Source organism: Rhinolophus ferrumequinum, chromosome 23 (genome assembly GCF_004115265.2).
Source record: "Rhinolophus ferrumequinum isolate MPI-CBG mRhiFer1 chromosome 23, mRhiFer1_v1.p, whole genome shotgun sequence".
In the NCBI taxonomy this organism is placed as follows: domain Eukaryota; kingdom Metazoa; phylum Chordata; class Mammalia; order Chiroptera; family Rhinolophidae; genus Rhinolophus; species Rhinolophus ferrumequinum.
In genome coordinates this window covers 21799317-21818356 of record NC_046306.1, presented here as the reverse complement: position 1 = coordinate 21818356, position 19040 = coordinate 21799317, and the positions used below count along the sequence as shown (strand labels likewise).

Sequence of the window (19040 nt, the reverse complement as noted above, 5' to 3'; positions counted from 1 at the left end):
CTATTCTCCAGGCCTCTAGATAATTATCTGGGCCTTATTCAACCCTTAATTATCCAATCAGCTAATCAGGCTCCCAAATATAAGGGCTTCCTCATCCCCAAGTCCAGACGCAGGGGTCCGTCATCTGCAGGACATCCCCAGGCTCGGCAAGGTAAGGACAGGCCCCACCTGTGGAACTCTCCCCAGAGAGTGTCTTATCCAGTACTGGCATTTTACAGATGAGAACACCGAGGCTCAGAGAGGGGAAGGGACTTGCCTGAGATCACACAGAAAGTGGGTGGCAGGGCCAGGGCTTGTTTCTATGCCCTGACCTCTGCCCAGGACTCCCCACCTGATAGGAAGCCACAGGGCATGGCAACCTTCAGATGCTGTAGGACTTGGGCAAGATCAAGGGGACAGCAGATATGGGGGGCCTCCTTGGGCCCCACCTGAGGCCGAGGGGAGACCAGAGAAGTCCGGCTTGGCAGGAGCTCAGAGCTGAGCTGGGGCAACGGGGCAGGGATGGGTGGATGGAGAGGAGGGTCGGTGCATCTAGAAACATTTACCAAGCAGAGAAAGGGACCGAGGGATTCTAGGTGGAGGAAAATGTGTGAGCATTTTCCTGCTGGGAGCAGCAGGAAACTCTCGTCTTGGGGTGGGATGGATTAGGTGTGCAGTCAGGTGCAAACTGTGACCTTTGAGGATGGGGCTGGTTGGGGGTTAAGGGGGTACTTCCTGGTGGGAGGGCAAAGGCTGGAATTAGGACCTGAGGGATGAGCAGGTTATGGATGGATGTGGAGAGGACATTCTAAGAGGGTCAGGCAGCTTGGGCAAAAACACAAGCACAATCAGAAACAAAACCTTGGCATTAACTGTTGGTCTCAGAAACACCTAGCCAACCATGTTACCTCAAGCCACTTAGTATTCTAAGAGGGCAAGAAATCCTGCCCAGAGTGGCCTTAACACCTGGCATCAGTTCTGGCCCGAGAATGGGGGGAACTGGGGTAGCACTGTCTCCCCAAGTGGGGGATGGGGCTGGGGCTGGAGGAGACCTTCAGCAAGCTCCTCCCAGCTCTGTCACTCTGGCACTGAACTCCAGAGTCCAGGTGGAAATGATTTTCAAAGAGATTTGGTATTGGGGGTGTGTGTACCTAGCACATACCCATGGCACACAGGTGTGTATTCACAGGATGTAAGGAAACACCACGATTGATTATTGTCAAGCCCAGAGAGATATTTAAAAATTGAATGGGATGAGAGAGAAACACATACTTTCATTTCGTAAATATTGATTATAGGCTCGAATGGTCACCCCTGGCTTTTTAAATTCTGGCTACTTTCACATCCTTTATGTCTCAGCCTAAATATGTCCTCTTCAGAGTCCCTCCCTGTTTACCTGCCACCCCCAGCAGGCGCGCGTGCACACACACAGACACACACAAGAGTATCCCACTCTATTGCTTCTTTTTAGTGTTCAGGGACAGCAGATCTATCTCTGCCGTGTCTACCTCGTAGCCTGACCTGCCTGGCACACTCAGTAAATGCAAGTTGAATGAGTGAATGAAAGCTTGCTTGCGTGCACACACGGGCTCAGAGTAGGCACCCTTCTCTGTTTGTGGGCCAGCGGAACCCTCAGTGGCTTGAGCCTGCTGTCAGCAGAAATCCAGCTGGAGCTCCCTCTCCCTGGTAACACAGGCCAGGCCTGTCTCTCCTCCTTGATTCTTTCAGCCACAACTAAATCTTGAAATAAACGCTTGGCCTCTGGTTCGGAGAATTTCAGGTCTTGGTAAGTAGGAGGAAGGGATTTCCGGGGGTCCAGGGGTGGGATGAGGCTTTTCTGGGAACTTTGAATGAGGTCCTTATTCAGTTCTCTACTCACTAGCTATGAGACCGTGGGTGTGTGCCTCAGTTTCCCTACTGGTGAGGCGAGGTCTCAAGGAGACTTAAGGGGCTGTGAGTTGAGATTTTTGGAAGTGAGACTGAGCTGGAAGAAGTGGGGGATGCCATTGGCTGTAGTACCAAGGTGGGGAGAATTGGGGGGTTCCCCCACTCCCATGCTGCGGTGGGAATTCCCTGACTCAGGACCAGGTTGGAATTCTCTCTGTGACCCCAGCATTGCCTGGCAGGCACTGAACTGCACTTGAATTCATGAAAAACTGCAGCTGAACCTCCCACCCACCCCATAGTGGAGACTGGTTACAATGCATCGTGCCCACCGATGAGGAAACTGAGGCTTAGGGGGGAAGTGACCGGCCTGGGGTGACTCCAGAGGCCATGGGTTTAATCTGGACATTCTTTGACCCCTCTGGAAGGCAGTAATAAGATTTGCTGAATTGGCTGGAGCTCATTCAGAGGGCCCAGTCTGCTCTGGAGCATTGGAGGTCTCCAGGGGGAGCAGGGCCTGGTGGTCTGCTCCCAATTCAGACCCCATGGTACAGGTGAAGCCATGCTGTGGATCCTGTGTCTGGCACTCTGTGGCCTGCTGACCCGCACACAAGCTGACCCCGGGGCACTGCTACGGCTGGGCATGGACATTATGAATCACGGTGAGCTGGCAGGCCTGGGTGTGGGGGAGGGGGATGGATAGGGGGCGGTGGCAGGTACAAAGTGACTGTTCATGTTTGCATGGCCTTGAGTATCCTGTGGTCCTCCTAATACACTTATAAGCTTATAAGCAATATGCAATTATTATTCCTGAAAAAATGGGGTGACTTTCCCAAGGCCCCCCGACAAGGTTGAACCACAGCTGGAAATCCTGTTTCCTTGTAGCCTCTCCTTGGCCCTGATGGCAGCAAGTGGGCTGTGGGGGTGACAGACATAAGCCAAATCCCAGCTCAGCCAATAACTTGCTGTGTGACCTCAGGCATTTTACTTACCCTCTCTGTGTTACTCTCTCTGTGTTGCTGTTTGCTCATCTGTAAACGTAAAATGTAAAGAAATGTAAAATAGGGTGACCAGTCTTTACCTGGCAGGATCAAATGAAATAGAGTAAAATCGCCTGGAGGGACTTGAGTAAAATTCATTTTCTACCTTTGAGCTCTATACGTCAAGGGAAATGCAGTCACATCCAGGTGCCAAGGGACAATGACAGTTCTACCAGCTCAGTATTTGTCCCCTTTCTGGGAATTAGCTCATGATGAATATGGAGGTGTTTCTGGCAGTGTCATTTGGGGTTGGGACCTCCAGGCCTGGGGAATTAGAATGTATTGGCTTCAGGCACAGAATCTGCATTTTAACAAGATCCCAGATGAGTTCCCTAATCACCGGGATGACTGGGATTCAAGGCCTCCATGATGTGACCCCTGCAAACTGCTCCAGTTTCCCTGTCATGCCCCTCCCCACTCTGCAGCCAAGCTGCATTTCTCACTTTTCCCTCACCGTGCCACTTCCCCCACCATCCCCACTGTTGCACTTGCTGTGCCCTTTGCCCAGAGTAGCCCCTTTATTCTTTTGCTTCCTGGTGAAAATTCCTATTCCTCCCTCGAGGACCAACTGACATGTCACCTCCTCCTGGAAGCCTTCCCCAGCTCTTTTTTTGCTGGCCCAAACCCTCATGTGATTCCTCTTGCAGCCTGAACTTATTATGTCATTGCTGGTCCCTCTGTCTTCCCCATGAGGTTGGAAGAGGACCTGGGCTGGCATGACTCATCTCTGGGTCCCTGGATCACCCAGCTCAGGGTGGGCCACAGTGACTGTGAGGCATATAGTGGTGCCACTTGTATGTGGCCTAGGCCTGGGCTACCTGAGAGATTGGCCCGGGACAGGGAAGCAGTAAGGAGCGCAACTGAGTGTTTCTCTGGACCCTTCCCCGATCCAGAGGTCCAGAGTGCCATGGAGGAGAGTCACATCCTGGAGAAGATGGCAGCTGAGGCAGGCAAGAAACAGCCGGGGGTGAAACCCATCAAAGGCATCACCAAGTGAGCAGGGGAGGCGCTTGGAGTGGGGGTGAGAGCTTATCACAGGGTGGTGGGGAGTGCTGTGCCTGGACCTGAGAAGGCAGGTGGGAGAGCAAGGGCAGGGCATAGGACCTCTTCCCTGCTTTGTTGCTGGCTCCCTCTGTGACCCTGGGAAGGTCACTGCTCCTGCCTGGGCCTCGGTCTCCTCAGTCATCCACCAGGGACAATTTCTGCCCTGTTGTGAGCAGGGTCATTGGAAGGAGGAAGTGAGGCTGAAAAGTCAAACTCCAACTCCCTGCATGCAGCAGGAGCTCACTGAATGTATGTGCAATTAAACGAAAAAATCTTCAAATGGCAGAGCAGGAAAGGTATCAACAATCATCTAACGACAGAAGCAAATTGGTTCCACGGCAAGTGCCCTATGGGGTTGATGGCTAAGGACTGACTGGCATGACATACTGGGGAGGCACTCTCTGGACAGAGCGGGAAATAGGACTGGGATCAATTAGCAATGTCTGCCAAGAGCCCAGGATGGGCAGGTGAAAGTGGATGTGCCACATCACTGTTACCCTGGATCTCAGACTGGTGGTTGCCAACCAGGGGTGATTTTGCCTCCCAGGGACATTTGTCAATATTAGGAGACGTTTTTGGTTGTCATGACTTGCAGGGGTGAGGCTGGGGAGGTACATCTAGTGCCTCTAGTAGGTAGAAGCGGGGATGCTGCTAAACATCCTACAGTGCACAGGACAGCTCCCCACAACAAAAATTTTTCCTGCCCAAAATGCCAAGAGTGCCCCTGTTGAGAAACCCTGATCATAGCAAACCTCCCTATTTTGCCAGCGGGGAAACTAAGGCCCACAGAAGGGAAGAGTGCAGCCACTAAGGTCACTAAGTCAGCCAGATATCCTGACTCACACATGATGAGTGTTTTCTGTGCACAAATTGGTTCATATTTTGTTCAGCCTTTTGTTTGTGTCTCATGATGGTCTCATGAGGCAGGCTTACCCTGGTTACATGGGGTATGGGATTTACCCAAGGCCTCCCAAGCAAGGTGATTGAGGAGCGAGTTGGGGGCCTGGCAAGGTCTCACCTGCCTGGTTCTCATTGCTGTGGATGTCTGTCCCCTCCCAGTATGAAAGTGAAGGACGTGAAACTACCTGTCATCTCTCTGAGCTTCATGCCTGGGGTGGGCATCTTCCAGTGCGTGTCCACCGGCATGACCATTACTGGCAAGAGGTGAGTATGGCAGGTGAGGGGAGGAGAGAAGGAGAATGGCTTCTTTGTTGCACCCTTACATACACATTTATTGAGTACCTACTGCATACTATGTGGGCGCTGTGGTCTGAGATGATGCAAATTTGGTTCCTAACTTTGATGGGAACCAGGACTGAGCATAGACGATCACAGATTAAATAATTAGCCTGGGGCTACAGGAAGTATTGGCAGGGTGAGGGGATCAGAGACGATGACAGCTGAGCAGGGTTTTGAAGAATGTATAGGAGTTCACAAAAACAAGAGGGAAGAGGAAAGACTTGTTTTGTGACCTTGGGCATGTCCTATCCCCTTTCCAGTCTTGTAAGGGTGGGCCTCCACCCTTCTCCCCTTCCGGAGCTGCCGAGAATGTGGGCAAAGAGGAGACAAGGTTAGTGGCCACAGTGGCAGATGCTCATGATACTTGCCTGTCCTCGTCTCCAGCTTCATAGGTAAGAACATGGAGATCATCGTGGTCCTGAACATCACAGCCACCAATCGGTTTCTGCAGGATGAGGAGACAGGCCTCCCCAAGTTCAAGAGCGAGGGCTGTGAGGTCACCCTGGTCAGCGTGAAGACCAACCTGCCTAGCAAGTGAGAGGTTCTGTGACTGGGGAGGAAGGCTGGGTCCACATCGTCACCCTGGCCCAGCATCCCCACTTCCTGAGTCATTGCACTTCCTTATCCATGCCCTGTTTGTCCTGTGCCTAACTTCCTGCCATCTGTGCCCCTGTCCCCACTCTCTGTGTCCAGCATGATGCCTAATGTTATCAACAAGTTCCTGGACAGCACTCTGCACAAAGTTCTCCCTGGCCTGGTGAGTGCCCAGAGCACGCCTCTTCCCCTCATCCGCGGGAGTACTTAGACCAGGGCTGGCAAGTGCATTTTATCTCAGGTCCCGACCTTGATTGACTGGTATTGGCTGAGGAGGATTCTGAGGCTGTGGCTGGCTCAGTGGGAGAGAGTGCTGTGATCATCTAGTGATGTCTGCCACGAGCACAGGAGGGGACATGGCAGCACGCACATCACAGTTTGCCAACCCTGCCCAGGTTTCCAGTCACTGGGGAATGAGTCCTCACTGATCTAGCAGGTTGTGGTCAGGAGAGCTGAGTTCTAGTCCAGGCTCTGCCATTGACTTTCCATGTGACTGTGGCCTCAGTTGCACCTCCATTTCCTGTCCTGCCAGGGCTCTTGGGACTCCCTGTGGAGTACCATTCAGCTGTGAGGAGTGAGGCCCTCCATGCTGGGGCCCCCTCAGCCCAGCACCTTCTCTGCTTCCAGATGTGTCCAGCCATTGATGCAGTCCTGGTGTATGTGAACAAGAAGTGGGCCAACCTGAATGGTGAGTAGTCCTCGCCATGCCCTGCTCCCACATGGGGACATTAGAATGGGCATTAGGACTTTGATGCCCCACTCCCCATTCAAGTGCTTGCTCCCAGCCCATCCTTGGGATTAGAGGAGGTCCAAGGGCATGGCGTCTGTCCTGATGGAAAATCTGAGGCTCTGAGGGTCTCTGGGGTCCTCGCCTCTCAGCCCTTCACCCACTGTTCTATCCATCACCCCCATATCCCAATGACAGCAGCCATTGTGAGCTCATCCACACACGTTGCACTCTGAATAGTAATCCCAAGGGTGGGACTACTTCTTTCCTTTGCCAAGAGGATCTGTTGCCTCCATCATCTCGGGGTCCACAGGTTCCCCAGTGTGTGGGGAGACGAAAGCCCAATGGAAGACAGGTTCATGTCCCTAGCAGTGTGGCCTGGGATAAATCACTTTGCTCTTCTGAGCCTCAGTTTGCTCATCTGTAAAACGGAGCTGATAATCCTGACCCCGCCAGTCTGTGATGAGAACTGAGCTGTGACAACCCTTGGTGAACTCTCAAGCTCAGTGCCTGCAGAATGATGGCAAAGGGCATGATTTTCCAGGTCAGGCACCATGGTCTCCATTCTACAGATGAAATTACTGAGGCCCAAAGATGCTAAGTAATTTGCCTTGGGTCACACAGAAGGCCAAAGTCCCTGGCACCCAGGCCAGGTTCAGGTGGCAGCTGGCTGGTGCCGGCTTCTCTGGGCTGCCCCAGGGTGGGCACTTCTCTGAGTGGAACCTCCTCTCTGCACAGCCCCCATTCCCGTGGGCCAGATGGGCAGTGTTAAGTATGTCCTGACATCCATACCGACCACCACCGCCAGCTACATCCAAGTGGACTTCAGTGTAAGCGCCAGCGGTCACCTGGGGCCTGGGGTCTCAGGGTCACCGGCCTGAGTGGTGGGGGCTGTCTGGAGAGTGGGAGGGCCCCTCAAGCCCTTACAGACCAGGCCCATCATGAGAGTATGGTCACACTGGGGCCCGATCCCTTTTTCTGCTCTCAACTTGAACCCTGAGTCCCTGAGCTGATTTCCGGGACTGCCGACTCCATACTTACACCTTCTCCCAAGGCTCTCTTCTTCTCTCAATGAGTGGCTCAGCCAGTTGCACCTCACCATTACAGTACAGATGGGAACACTGAGGCCCAGGAAGAGACAGGGCTTGGCTAGGGTCTCACTGTGAGTTGGTGGCAGAGTTAGGTCCTCACCCAGGTCTCCAGAGCCCCGGATGACAAGGTGAGATGCATCTTCCAGGAAAGGGAAAGAGAAATCCTGAAAAGTTACCTCCCTGCAAAGTCTTCCTTCAGCATGGTTCCTATAGACCCTGCATTGTTTTCCACTTATCTCTTTCTTCTGAGAATAAAACAAAACACATTCTGTGTAAATGAGGGCTCAACCAGAGTCAGATTACTGGGTTTCTTTAAGCTATTGTAGGAGAAACCACCAGTGGTTTAGTGACTGACTTCCTTACCCTCTCAGGCCTCTGTCTACCCATCTGCTCCCTGGGAAGGTTGAGCCATTGTAGCCTGCTCTGGCTGTAACATCTGAGTGCTGAGTGTAACATCTGAGTGCAGCGAGTGCTGGCTGAGGGCTGGTTTGAGTGCCATTGGTTTGGAGGACGGAGACTCACCCCTGTCCACAGTCCCTCATGGCCAAGGCTGAGTTTCTTCCACTGTCCCACAGCCTGTGGTGCAGCAGCAAGAGGGCAACACCATTGAGCTTGCTGATGCCGGCGTGGCCCCTGGGTTCCCCGAGGACTATGCTGAAGGCTCCTCGCAGCTGCTGCTCTCAGCTGCCTTCCTCACAGCAGAGCTTGCCCTTCTGCAGAAGTCCTTCGATTTGAACGTTCACGAGACAATGGTGAGCTGCCCAAAGCTGCACCCCATCTGCTCCTGCCCCCTGTAATGACAGTCCCTGTCTGGTGTGTCCATTCTGAGAATTACCCTGGGGTGTGGGCCACACTAGGACCAGGAGATGCCAGGACTGATTTAGGGTTCTATCATTAGCTCACCCCACCATCTACCATCTCTCTGTCCATATAACCACCATCTACTCATCCATCTATTCACCTGTCCGTACAACCAGCTATTTGTTCATCAACCTACAACTCCCATGCATTGGCCAGTCATCTACCTTCCTTTTGTCCAATCATCATACACCCATCCGCCTATCTGCCTTCCATATGGTCATCCCTAAGCTCTATCCTTCCAGCTGGCATCCATCCATTTGTTCATATCATCCACACAACACCTAGAATAGGACCTGAGACGACTGAATGAGTGAATCAATGCATCTGCCATTTATCACCCAAACACCCATATATACCCACCTAACTCTCTATTACCCATCCTCCTAGTCATCCATCCATCCATCCATCCATCCATCTGTCTATCCATCTAACCATCCATCCCTACTGATCCATCCATTCATCCTTCTACCATGCATCCGCCATGCACTCATCCATGTACCTTCCATCCATCCTTACACCCATTAATCCATCCATTCTTTCACCCATTTATCAGCATCTTCCATCTACCATCTTCCTATCTACCCATCCACCCATCCATCACTCTTTTCATTCTTTTCTTCTACCTACTCATCCACCTGCCCATCTATTTATTATTAATTCTCCTACATAAACACTCATCCAACCATCCATGCTCCCATCCACTCTCCCTCTCATCTTTTTACCCTTTTCTCCCATCCATCTCTCTATCCGTGAATCCATCCACCCACCCCTGCCCCCCAGCCCATTACATCTACTCACTTCCATCTATCTGCCCCCGCCCTTTTCATCCAACAACATTTTCTCAGCATTTGACCTTGTACTAGGAGCTCTCGGAATTGCAATGTGCAAGCCAGTGTGTAAGCCAACACAGGGCTACCCCGGAGTTCATTATCTAATTAGTCACACAGTGACAAGTGTTTTGATGAAGGGCACACCTTCAGAGGGCACACCTTATTGAGTCAGAGGAGATGTTTGTTAGGATGGTTTAGGGAAGACTTCAGCAATTCTAACTTTGACTTTCATTATGTAGATTGGTGAGCTGCCACCTCAAACCACTGAGACACTGGCTGGCTTCATCCCTGAAGTGAGTGCCCCACTACCCATGACCACTATGTCCTGCCCTGCCCTGTTTTCCAGTCAAAGGGACAGGGACTTGGGAGGCAGATTTTCAATGCCACATCTCCCAGGTCCAATGTGGAATCATTCCAGCTTCTCCATAAGGTACCCTTTGGGTCCAGCATAGAAACAGCTCAGCATTTGTGCATTGTACTTTCCGTGTCCAATATAGAAATAGCCAGATTGGCTGTTTTGTTCCTTTTATTTCCTGATAGACACATCCCAGCCTTTTCATGCCGTACTTCCTGTGCCCTAGATAGAATCACCTATTTCATGAGGAACTCCTGGTTTCAACTGAAGCCACTTGTCTGAGGTTTGGACGTGGTTTCTGTAGGTGGTTGAGGCCTATCCCAAGCCGAAGCCCTTGGTGACTCAGATCAGAATAAATAAGCCCCCCAAAGTCTCCATGAAGACAGGCAAGAGCCTGCTGCACCTCCATGGCACCCTGGAGATGTTTGCTGTTCGGCGGCGGGGCAAGGCTCCTGTACCCCTCTTTCTCCTGGAAACTGTGAGTGGAATCCGTTTCCCATTTAGGCCCAACCTCTTGAAAGGTAGGATTTTAGTTGATAGACAAGTAATGGATTGAAAGTTTCTTAGTTAATCTCAATTGTGTGGTCCTAACCTCTCAGACCTTGTCACCTGATATCTGCTCCTTGGCTCTGCCATTGAACCTTTGAATGTCTAGAAAGATCAACAAACTGAGGGTCAATAGTTTAGTCCTTTCTTTTCCCTCCCTCCCTCCCTTCCTTCTTCCCTCCCTCCCTCCCTCTTTCCCTCCAACATTCATTGGAGGGCAGCGAAGGGCTCAACCAGGAGACTCTGGCAACCTAGAGAGATCCCAAATCCAGTTTGAGGAAATCACAGAGGACTTCCCAGAGGAAGTGATGCCTGAGCTATGTTTTGAAGGTTGAACAGGAACGGGTGGGGAAGGGGTTGGTGTTGGGGAGGCTGGTGATGGAAGGTCCTCCAGGCAGAGGTTACAGGGTGTACAAAGTCCTAGAACAAGAACATGGTGTGTGCAGGAATCTACAAACAGGCCAGATACAGGGAGGGGTGAAGAGCCTGGGCTGGGGGCATGGGGAAACTGCCAGGTTCAGTTCCTGAAGGTGGGATGGTCACAGAGGAAGAGCCCTGTTGTCTTGGCAGTGGTGGTGCTGGGAAGATGGTGAAGCCTCTGGTTCTCCCAGTCCTGAGGGGAGCCCACTACTCTCTTCCTGCTTCCCTCCCACACCAGCACTTTAACCTGAAAATCCAGTACTCAGTGAGTGAGGACCGGCTGCAGATGGCTACCTCCCTGGACAGGTAGGCGTCTGCTGCCCACTGGCATCGCTGTACCACTGAATGGGCATTGCCAGCACCACTTGTTCCCTTGCTGCAGGGTCTCTCCCTGATCCATCCAGCATCCCCCACACTGCCAGGCTGCTCTGGTTATTATTCCTGCTCTCAACCCTCAATGGCTTCCCATTGTCTACATGTTGTTTTCTCAAATCTGAGCCTGGCACCCAAGGCTCCTGTCAAATTCTCCCACCACTGCTCCCACTAGTCCCCTAGGATCTTGCACAGTGAATCTGATTATGGGCCCAGGAGCCTTTTTCCATTTAAAAGGACTTTGAGATGAGGGTAAGGGAGATCAAATATATGGTGATGGAAGGAGAACTGACTCTGGGTGGTGAACACACAATGGGATTTATAGATGAAGTAATACAGAATTGTATACCTGAGATCTATGTAATTTTACTAACAATTGTCACCACAATAAATTAAAATAAAATAAAATAAAATAAAAGGACTTTGCCCATGCTGTCCAAACCCACCTGTCAGTCAGTCGCGCCCAGCTAAAATGATACCTCCTCCAGCAGCCTTTCTTTATGCAAATAACAGCTTCGCCCTCCTTGTTTCCTTCTCCCCCACAGATTACTGAGCCTGTCCCGGAGGTCCTCATCGATTGGTGCCTTCGATGTAAGTGTCCCAAGTGTTTCTGCCTGGTCTGGTAAGACTGGGCTTATTGTTTCTTGGGACTGCTGGGAAGAGCCCTGAAATGGAGGCAGAATGCAGAATAAACAGAGCAGGTCATTGTGGAGTTTGGAGCTCCTGACTTACTGTGTGACTTAGCCTTTCTGAGCCCCTATTTCCTTTTCTGGATAGAATCTGGGCATCTCCTTGGATAGATTTTTAAAATGTTGCCCTGCGTAGCAGCCTGAGCTGGCTTGTTGGCCCAGCTGTCATTTTTATTAGTCTCTGTAGACTCAGGGCCCAGTATAGAGCCTGACCCAATGGGTGCTAACAGCAACAACAACACGTACTGAGCACTTGCTCTGTGTTATATGCTTTACCCAAACTCATGGAATCCTCATAGGAACCTGTGAGTAGGTGCTGTTATATTCTGCTTTCACAAATGAGGAAACTGAGGTAAAGAGAAATAGTGAATCAAAGCTACTGAGTTTTCTGTAGGAACAGGAGTGGGTTCCACAAGCCACCCAGTGTCTCCTGAATTCCCCCATGCCTGCACCATGACCCAAGGGCCACATGTCACCCTAACAGGGATTAAGCAGAGATGAAGGGCATCAACCTACAGCCAGACAGGGGTCAGGCTGAGTTTTTATGCTGGCTGAACAAATTATTTGATGTCTCTAATATTCATTCCTAGAGTCCCCAGATCCAGTTGGAGTGAGGGCTGAAAAAAATCTGTTGAATTGAATGGAATGATGGGATGTGTGTATTTTCTCTCTCCCCCAGGAGAAGGAATTGACTGGCTTCATCACTGATTTTCTCCAAGAAGCTTACATCCCCGCCGTCAATGGTGAGGGCACCAACAGGCTTTGATTTCGCTCGTGCCAAGAAGCACTCTCAGCAGGAAGGGATGACACCTGAGTGGTCTCAAAGCCCCTCCACTGACTCCAGAAGCCGGAGTCTAAAGGGGAGTGGATGGCCTTTGCTGAATCCTTGCGGTTACCGTCAACTTAATATCACCTGTCTAGGGACAAAGGCCCCTGTCACAATTGAGATCCTTGACCCTTGACCCCACATCTGGCGCCTGATCATGACCCAGACCTGGGTTGTAAATACGTGGTGATCTGGCCTATGCTTCCTATGCCTGTTCAGCGGGCAGACATCATGAATCAATCACTGCACTATTGCCCCTTATTCTGCTCCAGGCAGCCACTCCTTAATTAATTTTAGAGCAGTCAGGCTGAAATGGCTTTTACTGTATTTCTCAGATGTGCTCCACGTCGGCCTCCCACTTCCGGATTTCCTGGACATGAACTACAACCTGGCAGAGCTGGATGTAGTAAGGGTGAGGAAAGGAGCTGGGGAAGGCCATGTCAGTCAACACTTTTGGCAAATGAGTGATGAGCCAAAGCCTGCCTCTTTCAACCTGGAGGGAGTAGGGCTGAGGAGGGCAGGGGCCATCAGTACAATCCTTGCAATCCCTTTAACAATTCACCACCCCTCAGAGCCTGCACCCCTCGGGGCATCCCCAGAAGGAAACATGAATTCTGCTCCTTTCTTTTCCTGCCACCTCAGGCAAATTACTTCACTTTTCTCTATGCCTCTATTTTTCTGTGCTGAAAATGGGGATGATATGATGGGTGCCCACCTCCGAGAGTTGTTGTAATGATTCATTGAGATAATTCACCTAAACATATACAGTAGGTGCTCAATAAATATTAGGTTTACATTGCATGCCAAGCATTGTGCTCGGAGCATTAAATGTGCATTTTGCTCATTCCATCTCTCCACGCTGGAGGTAGAGGTGCTTGTCCCCACTTGACCGTTGAGAAAATTGAGGCTCAGAGAGGTGAAGGGTCACAAGTGAGCCTAATTCATTCTCTGTTCTTAAACACCATGCTGGCTTCCATTTTGGCCACGGCCCTGGTCCGTTCCATCCTGTGCCTGGGTGGCCCCCATCATTACTCTCTCTACCCCCACCTAATCTCTTGCCTCCTGCCAGAACACCCTGGTGCTGGACTTGAAGCTGGACTGATTGGGGCAGGATTCACCTGCCAGCTGCCTCCACGCCACTACCTGGCTGCACCCCAGGAAGACACCCTGATTGAAGCCGGTGGGCTGGGCCCCCGACCACAGCTGGCTGCTTCCTTTGACAAGGAGTGAACAGGGCAGCCCTGGGCTGGGGCCTTGGCAATAAAAAGGAGAAAGGCCCTCACAAACATCTAATGTTTTGACCTCGTTATTTGTAGCAAATCAACGTGTGGCTTTTCTTCTCCTTTGGTGGATTTTGGGGTCTAGGACCATCTTGGGTTCTGAGGGAAGCTGGTCACAGCCGTGGGGGCAGGCTTGAGCATGTATTGAGTGCCATAGTCAGGGCTTTACTTGTACTATCTCATTTAATACACACAATAACCCTGTGAGGGGAGGGCACCATGGCCATCCTCGCTTTACAGAGGAGGAAATTGAAGCACAGTGAGGTCAACTGCCATGCCCAAGGTCACACAATTTAGGAAGTGGCAGAGCTCTTCCCACCTCACTTTAGCTGCTTGCCCCCAAATCTTGGTAACGTAAGCATGGCCCTATTCATAGGGAACCTGTAGAAGGCCCAGTGTGCTCCCAAGAGTCCTTCCTGTGTCACCTCCTTTAATCTTCACAATAGCTGAGGGAGATGAGAACTGTCCCCATTTCAAATATGTGGAGCATGAGGCCCAGAGAAGTAGAACAACTGGTCCTAGGCCACCTGGTAAGTCAGGGGCAGGGATGGGATTGGAATTCTGGAGCAAGCCTGCTTCGGTCCGGATCCTGGCTCTGCCTCCTCACTGCTGTGTGCCTCAGTTTCTCTAAGCCTCAGTTTCCTCACCTGCATGGGAATGATGACATTACCAAACTCTGCAGGGTTGTCATGAGGATTAAATGAAATTACATCATGAAACGGTGCCCGGCACAAAATAAATACTCAATAAATATTAGCCAGAGGTGAGCTTTTGAGGCCGCGAGCAATGTGAACAGGCGTGTCTGTATTGGAGTGGGGGAGGGTAATGGTGCAAGACCATGTCCCAGCAGCATGTGCTTTTGGGAGCAGCTGTCAGTGTATAAACGGCCTATGCATCAGGGCAACCTGGAGCGTCTGTGCAGACACAAATGTCCAGCTGTGGAGGTTTGCGTGTGAGAAGACCTCTGGCGTCCGTCCATGTTTGCGTGTTTCCATGTTCACTCGTATGTTGCCTCTGCCGACGGTGTCTCCTTGTGTCACAGACAACATTCATGTGAGGATTGGCTCCCAATATTTATCATATTTGCTCCATCTCCTCTCCTGGGATTGACACCGATACTATTCTTTACATTGACTCGTTTTACAAGTAAATGTGTGTTTATACATAATACAGTTAAAATACATTTTAAAATAAATGTATCCTAAATGAACCCTGAAAAATCACTGTTATTTGCTGGAATGTAATAAAAATACCCCTAGCTTTGAAAAAGAAATGCACATCAAGGGCTTCCGTGATCAGTTGGTGCTCCAGCCCTGGAAATTACTGGGATGGCGGCCATGTATCAGGTGGGGTGTCTGAGTGATGTTGCATGAATTTGTTAGAATGTCTTTGTCTCTGTGGGGGTGAGTCTTTGTATGTGGGGGGTCTGAGTAGGTCTGTGAGGGGAGAGCGTCACCTCGGGCACACACAGGTGTCTTGATGGTGTGGCCAGGGGCCTGGTCATGAGGCCAGCGCCTGTGGGGCCCACGGGGCCCTAGCAGGTCAGCCGCATCGCAGCCCGACCTAAGCCCAGGCCGCAGAGGAAGGAGGGCCCTCCCTTGCCTTGGCCTGGGTGACAGGGCCGTCCCCTTGTCCCTCACTGTCAGCCCTAATTCCGTCACGCATCATTTTCCTGGCTCTGGAACAATAGCAGCCTTGAGACAGGCCTGGCAGACATAGACGCCTGGGTAATCCATGGGCGGCTGAGGCCCAACTCCAGGCATGTCAGAGACACCCCCTTCATTCCCCAAATCCTGCCCTTGGATGTTCACACAGCCCATTAATGGCCACCTAAAGCCACCTTGCCATCTTCCCCAGGCTCAGTGCGCAGATGGAGAAACCAATGCACAAAGCTGTAAGAGTCAGGAAGTCTGGGTTCTCACCTTGGCGCAACCAGCGGCAGACTACGTAGCCTTGGACAAACCGCAGTTCCTCTCTGAACCTCAGTGTTCTTATCTGTAAAATGACAGAGGGGTTGGCCGCTCTTATCTCTAATCTGATTTCAACATTCTTTGAGTGTCAGTTACCCCAGATTTACCCCGGGCAGGGCATGGGGGCTGGGCTGGCAAGGGGAGCCCTGTACCATGACCCCGCCTCCTGGGGACGCAATGATGGCAGTTCTGTGCCTGTGGGCACTGCTCACCTTTCAAGATTCTCCCCATCCTAGATGAGGAAGTGGCAGCTCTGAGAGGGCACGCAGGTTTGAAGCTGGTACTTGAATCCCATCTGACGGAGTCCAAGTCTCCTCCTTGCTTCTTCACACCACATTCAAAAATAGATGCATCATCCTCCTCTAAAGAAACCAAGGTCCAGATGGGTGTGCGACTGGCTCAAGGTCACAGATAAGAAGGGAGCAGAGCCAGGTCTTTGATCCTGGGCCCATAGCTATCAACCCGGAGGGGCCTGCCAGGCAGCCCACACCTAGGAGGACAAAGATGACCGGCATCTGTGTCCACACCAGTCACCACCCACACTTCTTCTGCCTTCCCAGCCCCCTCTCAGTGCACGTACCTCTGGGAAAGCCTTCCAGGGATCTGGTTGAATTTCTCTGAATTTTGTCAAATCTCTGGTCTGAATTTCTCTGGCACCCTTGGCACCCCTCCCTTGATGCCCCAAAGTCCATTGCCAGGATGCCTGTCCTCACAGTCAGACCAGTCAGGTGAAGGTGGGCACATTTAATATCAACCCATTTTGCAGATGAGGAAACTGCAGCTCAGTGAGGTAGGTCACTAGATAGTGAGTAACAGAGTTGGGGTTTGAGCCCAGGAATTCCAGCTCCAGAGCCTTCACTCTAGGAGTTAAAGCCCAGGGATATTTCTCCTCATTGAGTCCCTTCCGACCTCTAATCCCTTCATTGGCTCCCCGTCACTCTCAATAGGGCTCTCAAAAGGGCTGCACATCAAATTGCCCTGGAGACTTATTAAATATGGCAGTTCTCAGGCCCTTTCTCCTTGGCCTGTTGAGTCATGGTTGCAAAGATGTGTATTTTATGATTCCCTTCTCACGGGCAGGCCCAATGCCTGACTTGGCTTCCATGCCTGAGGGGGCTTGCAGGTGCTTGGGGAGCTGGTAGGGGTGAGAGTCTCCTCTGGAGTTGAGTCTGGAAGGAACTGGGAAAGATAAAACAGGCCAGAAACTAGGTAGCATCTTCCTCCCTTTCAAAAGGCAGGTTGGGCAGTGCTTAAGATGATGAGTCAGACGGCCTGGCTGGACTCCTGTGTGACCTTGGACCAGTGGCTTCCCCTTGCAGAGTTGTGGCTCCTCGAGTGTAAGACGGGGAGATAATAACAGTGCTGACTTCACGAGCCATTGTGGCGACTATACTGATTCACACAAGTCAGTGCCTTGTAGACAGTAATGCCTCCATAAATGCCAGGTGCGAGCTTCCACCCTCAAACAAATGCCTAAAAATACTGGTGATACCCAGTGCTGGTGGGAAGTGGGGCAGTAGTGACTGCCCAGGCTGCTGGTGGAGTCCCCGTGGCAGAGCCACTTCGAAGAGTCCTGGCAGTATTTGGGAAAGCTGAACGTGTTCATGCAGCACTACGGTCTGGCACCCCTGTTCCTGACGAGTTACCCCTGCCAAATGAAAAAGAAAGCATATGTACTCAGAAAGACGTGACAATAATGTTCATAGAAGCTTTCTCCTTAATAACCAACCACTAGAAAATCCAGGTGCCCCTAGAGAGGAGAACGGATAACAAACTGTGGTGTGTTCACGTGACGGAGTGGTATACAGCAAAGGAGAACAAGTCATTGCCTCACACACGTGAGGGAATTTCGCAGACATCGTGTGTGAGGGAAGCCGCATGCTGACTGCACACGTGCCATTTCATTTCTACGACCCTCAGTAGCATACTGGGTTCACCCATCGTGTGAGAGTTCAGGACGGTGGTTATCCTTGGTAGGCCGTGACTTGGAGGGGTACCACGGGGCTTCTAGAGTACTGGGTTTGTGAAAATTCATCAAGCTGTACACTTGTAATCTGGGCCCTTCTCCGTATGGGCTTTCTATTGCAATAAAAAGTTTATTTTAGAAAAAGTATGGTGCGGTTGAGTAACCTGACTCAGTTTCTGAAGTCATCAGGATGAACGTTGCATTGTTAGGGGTTCCAAGGTTATGAGGTGAACGAGGCAAATACCACCCTTCCTTCCCATCTCACCAGGCAGGAGCTGAGTGTCCCGTGCAGGAGACAGACCCACAAACATGCAGAAAGACAGTTACAGTCCAGCATGTCAGACTCTGGGAGAGGAAATCCCAGGAGGCTGTGGGGTCATAGCCAGCTTGGGGGTCAGGAGGGCTTCCTGGAGGAGGCGATGTGTGAACCAGTACCTGCAGAAGAATTGCAAATAAAAGCCAAAGTCTGTAAGTCTGTACGGTAACTTGCGGGACTCGTCACTTCCTTGGCCCTATGTGCCCCCACTCCCCTTCACCACTTAGGCCTCCCTGGGGTTCCTGGACACATTGCCTCAGGGCTTTTGTACTTACCCTTCCCTCTGCCTGGCCTGCCCTTCCCCAGCATCCACCTGACTCACTCTCCCTCCTCCTGCTCCAATACGAGGCCTTCCCTGACCACTATATTGAAAACTGCACCCCCTCCTCTGCTTTATTTCTGTCATCAGCCTCTGACGTACTGTATCATGTTCTTATCTGTTCCCTCCAGCTGTGCTGTCCAATATGAGGGCCATATGAGGTGACTGAGTACTTGAAATGTGGCGAGTCCAAATTTGCTGTCCTGTCAGTGGATTTCACAGACTTGGCATGAGCAAAAAAATGTAGAGTATCTTGTTAATAATTTCATATTGATTAAGTGTTAAATGATAATAGTTTGGATATATTGGATTAAATAAACTACACTATTAAAATTAATTCACTTGTTTCTTTTTACCTTTTTTAAAAATGTGGCTACTAGAAAAATGTTTAATTGCGTTGTATTTTCACTGGTCATTTCCTTCAGGGCAGGGGATTTGTCACTTTTGTTTACAGCTGTATCCCCAGCACCCAGCAAACAGTAGGTGCTGCATAAATGCCTGCTGAAAAATGAATGAATGGATGAATAAATGAATTTCTCTCCACCATCATCTGCACCAGCCTCAGGAAGGGGACAAAGCAGCCTGCTCTGGGATTTGGGAGGTGGAGGTGGAGTTGGTACCCCTCCTTCAAATCAGTCCAGAGTTCCTCACTCCAGGCCCCAGGGTCGGCTCCATGCCAAGCCTGGGGTGGG

The 19040-nt window shown here is 51.1% G+C and overlaps 1 protein-coding gene across 1 annotated transcript; it reads left to right on the top strand.

Moving 5' to 3' along the window:
* Positions 1-1655: 1655 nt before the first annotated feature.
* Positions 1656-13599, top strand: BPIFB6 (BPI fold containing family B member 6). Its single transcript, XM_033095484.1, has 16 exons — positions 1656-1765; positions 2418-2525; positions 3797-3896; positions 5007-5111; positions 5571-5720; positions 5880-5943; positions 6408-6468; positions 7246-7337; positions 8174-8350; positions 9529-9582; positions 9949-10122; positions 10849-10916; positions 11528-11573; positions 12351-12414; positions 12833-12909; positions 13567-13599. The coding sequence occupies exons 2-16, from the start codon at positions 2426-2428 to the stop codon at positions 13597-13599; spliced, it is 1365 nt and encodes a 454-aa protein (XP_032951375.1). The 5' UTR covers positions 1656-1765; positions 2418-2425.
* Positions 13600-19040: the final 5441 nt, after the last annotated feature.

What these genes read in the sequence shown, in the direction of transcription:
- BPIFB6 (XM_033095484.1), top strand. Translation starts at nt 2,426, where the DNA reads ATGCTGTGGATCCTGTGTCTGGCACTCTGTGGCCTGCTGACCCGCACA. An exon ending in CATGGACATTATGAATCACG is followed by an intron (nt 2,526 to 3,796) that starts GTGAGCTGGCAG and finishes TCCCCGATCCAG; the next exon opens with AGGTCCAGAGTGCCATGGAG. An exon ending in TTACATCCCCGCCGTCAATG is followed by an intron (nt 12,415 to 12,832) that starts GTGAGGGCACCA and finishes TGTATTTCTCAG; the next exon opens with ATGTGCTCCACGTCGGCCTC.